Below are 10,623 nucleotides of genomic sequence, written 5' to 3' on the forward strand. Positions count from 1 at the left end.
ATGAGTGCTTGAGGCAAGCTGGTAAAGCTCACTCTCCTCTCAGGAGAGGGTGAAATGAAGGCAGAGGGAGTTTGAGTGCTCAGGTACTGGTGATTACAGAGGGAATCAGTGACATGGGTGAGGCTGAAACCAAAGGCTTTCAATCTGCTGTCAGAGAACAAACAGTATTTCCTCTTATATCACAGTTTTCCTTCATGGAAAGAATCCTGTCTCAGCCCTATTCAGATGGCTTGCATATGCCATGGGCATGATACAGGCAATAAAGCTTTATAATAAGCTACTGTCCCGATTGATAACTGCAAGGAGCATCTCATAATGACCACAACATGATTAGTCATGATACATGTGTGATACCCATGCTCATTATTACTGGCCTCCAGAACAGCACTGCTGAGTCCTGACAATGTGCTCAGTTTAGTATCTGGAAGAGACAATACTGCAATTACTGCCAAAGTATGCAGGAAAATTTAGAAGCAGCTAGTTCAGGATTCTGCACCAGGCTGGCAGTCAGGAGCACAGCAAAGCACGGGAAGGTAGCAGCTACAAGGACTAACTTAGATTGTCTGGATCTGATGCTTTATTTTAAATAGACCTCTGGGCGTGCCCATTATTTTAAAGAGTTGTCTTGCAGAACAGAAGGAATACATGGGGCACTGGCATGAAGAACACAACGCATGCACAGGAGCTGATGGAGCCTATTTGGAAAGAGCTGCACTCCAATTTCATACCAACATTTGATGTTGTTGCCCACTTATAAGGTAGAAATATATTTTCTTTATCTTGCTGTTGTACCCATTAGATTTATTTTGAGCATGTGACATTTAATTTCACATAAAATACACCATGTACATCTTTTATGTCATAACCCAGAGACCCACATGCCATTGAAAAACACAAATGTACCTGAGTATCAGTCCTTGGAAAGTCTGAGAAACTGGAATTAGAGCTGTTTCTAGCAATGCAGACTAGCACAAACACGACAACCTTACCTGCCACTTCACACAGAGAGCTGAACTGAGTCAAAGACTTCAATCCTTTCTTTCAAAGGCAGTGTAAACTTTCCAGATAGAAACACATTTCTGTTCTTCAAGGATACTGCTCACGTGTGTGGGGAGAGTCCATTTTCCAGGTTCACTTGAAGGAGATGAAGGTAATTCACACTAGAACAAATCACTGTCTGCAACAGAGGGCTTAGCACATGCCTTCTAAATGTCCCCTAAATACACAGTAGTATGTACATTTTGAAATTTCCTCATTAGCAGCAACTGCAAAAGCAAAAGAGTTGCTAGTTATGCTGTGCACTCTGTTTTGAGATGCTTAATGTTCCTGTTGGTCAACACATCACTGAGACTGGAGAGAAAGAAGAACCTTGTGGTGAACCTTCTTCTTCTTCTTCTTCTTCTTCTTCTTCTTCTTCTTCTTCTTCTTCTTCTTCTTCTTCTTCTTCTTCTTCTTCTGCACTGACACTGTCACTCACACTGGACAGGAACATCCTGTGCAAGCAAAATATGACATTGGTGCACATCATAATGAGGTTTTTCTTGTCTCTTCATAGTGATTCCTTGACATTACCATATGTATGATAATGACTAACCACCATACTCTGTTAACCACCATACTCTGTTAATTGGAAATAAACAGGAAGTTGTTCAGCCCCAAGGTCCCCGTTCACATCCCTTGTGCTAAACAAGTACCCAAAAAAAGACCTAGCAGCTTCTTGCCAAAGGCATCTGTAAATTGAAAAGCAAATAATCTGAACCAAAATAGTCAGGAAAATTAATGGAATAAAAATCTTAGGGTTATTAAACTCTGAGACAAATCTTTGAGTCAGAATATCTTTGAACCATGCTTTTTTGGCTTGAAACTTTTACTTTCATCAACAAAGAAGAGCACAAGAAGTGGTCGCTATAATGTGCATCTTTCCTGTACATTAAATAAAAATAATATAGATACGTGCAATCACTGAGAAAAAGATTTTTCTGTCTTCTACATGTTAATGTAAACTAATAAAACTGTATTTGAAAAGCAGCAGAGTCTACACAGCAAAGCAGCCAGGGAGTACCTGTGAAGGGTGCTAAGGCATTTTAAGCATTATTTGAAGGGAAAAGAAGTAAGCTTTAATCTGCTTATCCAGTGACACATGAGTGTGGATGTGAGAGTGCTGAAGCTCCACACATCCCTGAAGTTATGACAGTAAGAGAGGGACATATTATGTTCTTTCAGAACATAACATTCAAGAAATTTAGTGACTGCTGGACTAAAGAAAACATTGCTTTTATAAATGGTAAAATTCTGATTTTCCCAGTGCTCTTCTGGGTGTTGCTATTTGTTGCAGATGAGCGGGCCTCAATTAAAGTAACTGAGCTGTGTTTGGGCAGGCTTGTCTGCTCACTACAAGTTTTCTGCAAGATTAGACTCATTATTTGAATTTCCAGATCTTCAACAGTGCTATGTTCATAAAGTGTGAAAGCAAACTTAACTGATGCATTTGGGAAAATCCTCTTTATGCCACAGAATTCTGTAGCTAAAAAGTGCCTTGAAATATATTTATCATAATATGGCACAAGTGGAACAAAATTCCCCTGGTCTTTACCAAGCTTTGGATCAGGGGCTCGTCAATTAAGGAAAAAAAAAGCAGATTATCACACAAACACAATATTTAATCTCCAGATATCCTGCTTCAAACAGTGTAATTGAGTTCAATAGCTCAGTGTTTATTATTATGGCCTATGCAGAGAGATTAGCATAAAGAAAACTATGGGGGGAAATGTCACACATCCACCCACACACCTGTGCAAATATAATTATAATTGCTTCTGTATTTCACAGTAAACCTTTTATGGGAATCACTATGCCTATTCTGTATAAAATAAAATCTGTTAGGTAAAAATGTTTGTAGCAGAACTTTGTTTGGTTTAGCATTAAACAGACACATCCAGCTGGGACTGTTGATGGTGCTGTGCCTATGCACACACACGTGTGTGTTTATCTATATCACACAACAAAACTGGCCTGCTAAGCCCAGCCTATACTTCAGCTCCATGAAAAATTTCCCTAATCAGCATCCACTTGTTGCATCTCCCTTTGAAAGACCAAATCTCTCAGAAATGTACTGTCTCCTGAGCATCCTGTCACCCAACAGACCTTTGAACAATTCTGCAAATCCATGGAGGGAATGAACTCGTTCCATCCTCTCTGTAGCTGCATGAAGCCTTGCACAGTGGGGTGGGGTTTATTTGGGGTGCCTGGGTATGGCTGCCATACAAGTAGGGACTAAAAGCAACAGAGCACTGAGATGCACCGGCTGTAAGAACAAATGAAAATTGGTTCATAATGAGGATGTTCCAAGTCTGGTTGTATGTATAAACAAAACCAAAATGAGAGGGTTTGATGAAAATCTTAGGTACCTCACCAATCCCAATCCAACTTTTCAGACAATGGCAATATAAACAAATGATTCTGAGACTTGTGGGAAAAATGACAAATATTTGAGATTTCCACTAAAGACAGCTCCCTGAAATGTACCTGTGAACTGCCATCTCATTTTTCTTTTTTTTTTTATTTTCTTTTTTCTTATTCCTTTCCTTTCCTTTCCTTTCCTTTCCTTTCCTTTCCTTTCCTTTCCTTTCCTTTCCTTTCCTTTCCTTTCCTTTCCTTTCCTTTCCTTTCCTTTCCTTTCCTTTCCTTTCCTTTCCTTTCCTTTCCTTTCCTTTCCTTTCCTTTCCTTTCCTTTCCTTTCCTTTCCTTTCCTTTCCTTTCCTTTCCTTTTCCTTTCCTTTCCTTTCCTTTCCTTTCCTTTCCTTTTTTCCTTTCCTTTCCTTTCCTTTCTGTCTCTCCCCTCTTCTTTACACCCCCCACCCTCCATTCTTTTTCTGCCTCCCCTGATTTAATTCCCTGTTCATGGTGATTAGGCCCCAGCACTGGATCCTTCCCTCTGTTACACCAAAGATTGGATCCCATGGGATGAAGGTGGGTGGTTGTTCAGATGATACAGAGGCAGGATGAGACCATGGAGCTGAGCAACCCTGGCAAAGGCGCGTGTTCTGCTTCTGCCTCTGGTATCATCTGCTCCAAGACACGGGGCTGGCCCTGCCTGCTTCAGGTGGGTGGAATTCCCAGGCAGTGGCCCGGGCAGGCAGAGGACAAGGCAGGGAACAGCCAGCCTGGTGGAGACACCGCCATTTTGTGTGAAAATTCTCAGGGAAAATTCTTTCTCTCCCTCTCAGGCCCCTAAACTCTTTGTGAATGGGGCCAGTGCAACATGTGGCCTTTCACCTCGCCCAAGAACCACTGCCAGACAGCCACACTCAGAGAATTGTTTGTTAATAGTCCAATTAGATAATTGCCATCTTTCACTCCTTTTGCTCTACATTTCCCATAAAGGAATGAATAAGGAGGGAAGCATGAAGAGGGCTTCTGCCCTGCAAGGTGACAAGAAGGACTGGAGCATGCTCTTTGCACAAGGCCATTTGCTTGAATTGAATCATTGTAGCCTAATCAATGGTCTTATTGGATTACTGGCTGTTGCAGTTCTCAAAGATATTGTAGCAGAGACAATGAAATAGCTAGAGTAAAACTTTTTTCTCCTTTAGTGGATCACGCAGTTGAGATTTTTCACGGGCTATCTCTCCCTCTCTCTCTCTCTCTCTCTCTCTCTCTCTCTCCCTCTCCCTCCTTCCCTCCCTCCCTCCCTCCCTCACTCTCTCTCCCTCTCTCCCTCTTTCTCCCCCCTCCTGGATCCACTGCACACAAAGCTGGCTTTTTTTTTTTTTTCAATGAGCAGGCTCTGCGAATAGGTTCAGTGTTTGCGAAGGTGCAGAATTAGCAGACACACATGCATGCACACATACACACACACACAGAGGGAGAAGCACAAAAAGCAAGTATCGGGACTGAAATAAGGAGAGGTAGGAGTTTAAGATGGCTGTCTGTGGGGAGATGTGTTAACGAGGATTTCTGCTGGCCAAGATAACCTGCTTCCTTGGAGAGATCTGCTTGGAGGAAGAACTTTTTGTGTGTGTGCGTGCTGGGGATCTGTTTGTTTGTTTGGAATTCAGGGGGCTTTTTTTTTTTTTTTTTTGCTTTTTCTTCACCCCCCCTGCAACTGCATTTTTTCAGCCCTTCCTAGCAGCTTTATTCAGATTTATTTGGCGTGCTTTGGAGAAAGCGACTATATAATCGGGAGGTCAAAGGCAGACTGAAGAAAGTTAATAATGGCTGCTAATGGTGCTAACAATTCAGGGTGAATCTTGTCAAAAGTTGTTTTTTTTTTCCCTCTCCCCCACCCTTTTTTTCTCTCTCTTTTTTTTTTTTTTTTTTTTTTTTTTTTCTGGAAGTCTCAGTCTTTTGATTGTGTGTTTCCTGAAAGCAAGACCAATCATTTCAGTTTATTCACTGGCTAAACTCTACTTGATTGGGGACAAGCACACAAACCATCCATTACGATCTGATATATTATCCAAACAATTTAGTGTATTCATGAGGTAACCTAAATGTGGAGGCTGCAAAATTACCCGTAATCAATTGAAACAGCGAGTGCGCGTCCCTCTGTGTGTCTAACAACTACATGTCTCTGTAATAAGGCAGACATTAAATCATTTTAGAGTTGTACTGTTGAGTACCTGATCACTGGGCGCTCTGGGAAGCTGGACAGTCACATTAGGACGCTGGGACTGAGGAAGCCGCTGCTTTTCCAGTGGGATAAACCCGATCTTCCTTACTCAAGGTGCTTTACAGATCCCCACCGATCTCACCCTAAGTCGTGCAATATCCAGCATAGACTTCGTCTTCTTCTTCTTCTTCTTCTACTCTTCTATAATTTTTTTGTTATCGTTGTTGGCGCTTTTTTTTTGTTTTGTTTTGTTTTTATTGCACTACATGTTTGGGAAACAAGACAAAATGGACGTTAGATGCAGTTCAGAGACTGAAGCTAACCGGGTCTCGAAGAACGGACATAAAGAGGGCAAGGAAAGCAAAGGGTCTGAAGGAAATATTTCTACTTCTTTTTTGAAGGATCAGCAAGGGACTTTTTCTGCCTCTGCAGCTACGGAAGGTTGTAATAAAAGTAAATCTAGTTCGGCCGATCCGGACTATTGCAGGAGGATCCTAGTTAGAGGTATGAGTTTGAGGTGTTTGGAGAGGGTGGGGGAAGGTGAGCTGCGCTCACGCCCGGGACATGGGTTCATTTTGTCGCTTTGCCTTGGGTCTGGCCCTGGGTTGAAAGCCCTTCCACGGCTCCGGGGGAGATACCCCGCTGCCCGGCCGGGCTTTGCCTTGGACCCCGCTCCCGCTGGCTTTATCCCGGGGAATTTCCGCCGGCGTCTCGGAGAAAAGTTAAGCCGCGGTGGTTCCTCCCCGGCGCTGCACCGGAACGGACCAGCCCCGCTCATTGTTGTTTGTTGGTCTGTTTGTTTGTTGTTGTTTTTTTTTGTCTTTCCTGCTTTGAAGCTTTCCCGGGGTGCCCGTCCCCTCGGGGAGCCCTCCGGGGACAGCGTTCCCTCTTCCCGGTGGGCCGGGTGCGCTCCTTCCGCGCCCGCGCATCCCTCCCGCAGCCGGCCGCGTACATGGCATGGGGCTGCGGGCAGGGAGGCCCTCTCGGAGCCTTCCCCTTCTCCCTCCGTGCCCGGCAGCCCAGAGGAAAGGGCTGCTTTAAAATAACCACCAGCTTTAAAATAAATGGAGGAATGACGAAGGGCTTTTTAATTATTACTTTTTAATAGTTATACGTTTAATTTCCCTCAATCTTCGTCCCTTCTCCAGCCGAAAATAGCTAAATCATCTTATTCGTCCTCCCTCCAAAAAAAAAAAAAAAAATTACCTGAAGAAATTTCAGTTTCATTAAGGTGCGTTTTAGGGGAGGAAGGAGAGAAGAGTATCGGAACAAAATATCTGGGAAGCAGGCCTTGAAAGCCAGAATTAATCCTTGCGCCACTGGTTGACCCAGAGAAGGGTCAGATTAAAATGATGCGATTGTCTCTGATTTAAAACATACCGAGGAGGTAAAATTACGGCAAGAAAAGTTGGGAAGGCTTTAAGGTAACCTGAATCTGGCTCTAGCTTGACAGTGGTGTGAATGAGATTTATCTCGCTTTCCTTCAGCCGGGGCTACCAGAAAAGTGAGGTTTCTGAAGGCTGGTTGGTGCCTGGGTTTCTTTCCCTCCCCCCCTTCCTTTTTCTTTTTTTTTTTTTTTTATTTTTTTTCCCCTCCCGCTTCTTCTCGTTGCCAAAACCCCAAAGCGGCAGCGGCAGCGGTGCAGGGTGGGCTGGAGGTGTCCCCACGTTCACAGTGGCAGGCAGCCAGGTCGGGCCAGTGCTGCCTCTGCCTAGAAAGCTTTTTTTTTTTCCCCTTTCTTTTTCATAAGCACGAGAAACTTGTTATTAAAATGATAATAAGAATTTGTGTTTTGGGGGGAGATGGGGTGTGTATGGTGGCTACCCGCAAGTCCTAACTCGGAGCCCAAGGGGAACAAAGAGTAGCCCTGCACTCCAGGCACAAAGCCTGGCCTGGAGGATCTCTCTCTCCCCAGCTTCCTAGAGGGGCCGTGGGTGATGCCGCAGGGTCGTACTGTGAGTGCAATATATTTAAAGTAATTTTTAAATGGGTTGAAGGGATTAATTATAGAGCCCTGGGCCCTCATCGCCCCCTCCTTCCTTCTCTGTTGTGGGTTTTTTCCTTCCTTGGGTGCAGTGGCCAGGTGCAGCGCCTCAGTCGCAGGGACTCTGCTCCATCCCGACTCGTGTCTCAGTCCTGAAGGCGCTGGGGACGGCTCTTTCCCTTGGCAAAAATAGAAAGTATAAAAAGGGAGGAAAAAGCAGAGGGGAGTCGCCTGGGTTCGTACCCAGCTGACTGTGCCTTTTTTTGCCAGATGCCAAAGGTTCAATCCGAGAGATTATTCTGCCTAAGGGGCTTGATCTGGACCGTCCCAAGCGGACCCGCACCTCCTTCACGGCCGAGCAGCTCTACCGCCTGGAGATGGAGTTTCAGCGCTGCCAGTACGTCGTGGGGCGGGAGCGCACCGAGCTCGCCCGCCAGCTCAATCTCTCCGAGACTCAGGTAGAGCCTGAAGGACGGGGAGCCGCGGCTGCCATGCCCTGCCCTGCCCTGCCCTGCCCTGCCCTGCCCGCTAGACCTCCTTCCCGGCCCGGGCATCTCCGTGCCCTGCGGGCCCAAGGACGCGGCCCTGCGCCACAGCGCAGCCCCCGCGGGGAGAGGGGCGAGGCAGCCCCGAGGTGCCCACGCGTGTCCGGGCAGGGAGGGACGCATCGGATGAAGCTGAGGGGCTTGTGGCTGAGGCGTCCCGGCAGGGGCCCCCCAACTGCGTGTGTCCCCAACTGCGTGTGTCCCCAACTGCGTGTGTCCCCAGCTGCGTGTGTCCCCAGCTGCGTGTGCCTAGCGAAGAGGAGCTGCTGGCCAAGGGAGTCCCTCGTGTCCCCGCACTCAGCCCCAGTGGGCTCTCCCCGTGGGGGAGGAGACCCGGACCGAGGGCATCGGAGGCAGCTCGGCCACGAAGCCAAACTCCTGGCGGGCCGGGAGCAGCTCCCCCAGCTCCGGCCCGCGGGGATCCGCTCCGGCCCCGCCGGGGCTCGGTGCGTGTGTCCGGCTGCGCGGAGCCGGCCGCCCCCGGGCGCGGAGATTCGCTGCTGCGGCCGGGGAGAAGCAAGGGGAGGCCGAGCCGCTTCCAACCCGCAACAAGCGGGATACAGGCGCTCAAAACCGCAGGGAGAGATGGGCTCATTCCCCCGGGGCTGCCGGGTGAGAGAGGTTCGGCCTGAGATTTCCTGGGTATGAGAGATCCGGGGATGGGGCTGAAGTTTGGGCCGTATTTTGAGTCGTTGTACGTCCGAGGCGGAGAATCGCCCCTCCACCCCCCAGGGCAGAAAGGTCGGGGACCGACAGGAGGCCTAAAACTGTGTGAGAGCGCGGGGAAGCACCCAGAAAGTCCAAACTTCTTAAAGCCGGCTTCATATTTCCACAAAAAATCATGTAACAGTAAATTTCCCCTGACACGTTAATCAGCTTTTTTATCTCCTTGCCGGATAGGAACGACAAGTTCAACAGCTCGTAGGTTGAACTTGCCATGGGTAGGTTTTGTTGTGTTTTGGTTTGGTTTTGTTTGCTGTTATTTGAGTAACTTCCAGTATTCCTTCTTAAAGTTGAATATTATTTAAAATTATTTGGAGGTAGAGAGAGAGTGTCCAGTTTGGAATACGGGGAAAGAAGCTCATTGCTGCTGTTACCCCCGGGAAGGGCAGTCGGAGCGGGCAGCGGCTTCTGGGAACCGCGGTGCGCCCGGAGCTCCGCCTGAGCCGGCTTAGAATAAAGCGATGGGGAAAAGGCTGGCTCCGTCTCCCAGAGAATTCCCGACCCGTAGTAAACTAGGACGAAATGAGAGGTCGGGCTAAAGATGCAGAACGAAAGGCCCCGGGGTCACCCCGAACCCGGGAACAAACAGAGGGTGCGGGGGGCTGTGTTGTGCGAGCGTCGCTTTGTGCGTTTTGGAAGCGCTCCCCGCTCCCAAGCGTCTGCGGGCCCTCCCCCGCACCGGGGTCCGGGGGACCTGCCGGGGGGAGCCGCTCCTCCCGCCCCGCTGACCCTGCCTCTCTCCCCGGCCTGCAGGTCAAGGTCTGGTTCCAGAACCGGCGCACCAAGCAGAAGAAGGACCAGGGCAAGGACTCCGAGCTGCGGTCGGTGGTGTCCGAGACCGCCGCCACCTGCAGCGTCCTGCGGCTGCTGGAACAAGGCCGGCTGCTCTCCCCGCCGGGGCTGCCCGGCCTCCTGCCGCCCTGCGCCACGGGCGCGCTGGGCTCGGCGCTGCGCGGGCCCGGCCTGGCGGCGGCGGGCAGCGGCAGCGCGGCGGCGGCTCCGGGCGGCGGCGGCGGCTCCCCGCACCCTCCGGCGGCCAGCGGGGCGGCCGGGCCCCCCCCGCCCGCGGCGCTGCACGGGGCGGCGGCAGCGGGGCACGGGCTCTTCGGGCTGCCGGTGCCCGCGCTGCTGGGCTCGGTGGCCGGCCGCCTCTCCTCCGCGCCCCTGGCCGTAGCCGGCTCGCTGGCGGGCAACTTGCAGGAACTGTCGGCCCGCTACCTGAGCTCGTCCGCCTTCGAGCCCTACTCCCGGACCAACAATAAAGAGAGCGCTGAGAAAAAAGCACTGGACTGACTCTAAGTACCTTCCCCCTATTTATATTTATAGTCTCTATTTGTGGCGGTATTTATGGGACGGGAGCCGGCAGCCGCCCCCCCGCTCCCCGCCGCCCCCGAGCCCCGCAGCGCGGCTCCCTCCGCGGGCCGGGGCGGAGCGGGGCGAGGCGAGGCGGCGGCCGGGACCGGGACCGGGGCCGGGGCCGGGGCCGGGGCCGGGGCCGGGGCTGGGACCGGGACCGGGGCACGGCGAGGGCCTACGGGCGCCTCCCGGCGCGCTCCCCCTGCCCCGCGGTCCGTCTGTCCGTGCGGGAGGGGCGATCGCGCTGTTGGTTCGGTCGGGAAGGGACGCAGAGGGTCAGCGGTCCGGGCGAGGGTCGGCCGGGCTCCCTTCGATCGGCTTTAGCCGATGCCGAGAGAGAGAGCGGGGTTTCGGAGAGAGGAGGATGGAGCTGCCCGGTGATGCCCGTTTTGGGGTGTATTTTT

The 10,623-nt window shown here is 50.1% G+C and overlaps 1 protein-coding gene across 1 annotated transcript; it reads left to right on the plus strand.

Moving 5' to 3' along the window:
* The first annotated feature begins 4,771 nt into the window (after positions 1–4,771).
* Positions 4,772–10,156, plus strand: VAX1 (ventral anterior homeobox 1). The gene is made up of 3 exons (XM_062496511.1): positions 4,772–6,115; positions 7,866–8,053; positions 9,617–10,156. Exons 1-3 carry the CDS (start codon positions 5,878–5,880, stop codon positions 10,154–10,156), a joined length of 966 nt encoding a protein of 321 aa, XP_062352495.1. The 5' UTR covers positions 4,772–5,877.
* The last annotated feature ends 467 nt before the right edge of the window (positions 10,157–10,623 follow it).

This window comes from Cinclus cinclus, chromosome 7, assembly GCF_963662255.1.
Source record: "Cinclus cinclus chromosome 7, bCinCin1.1, whole genome shotgun sequence".
In the NCBI taxonomy this organism is placed as follows: domain Eukaryota; kingdom Metazoa; phylum Chordata; class Aves; order Passeriformes; family Cinclidae; genus Cinclus; species Cinclus cinclus.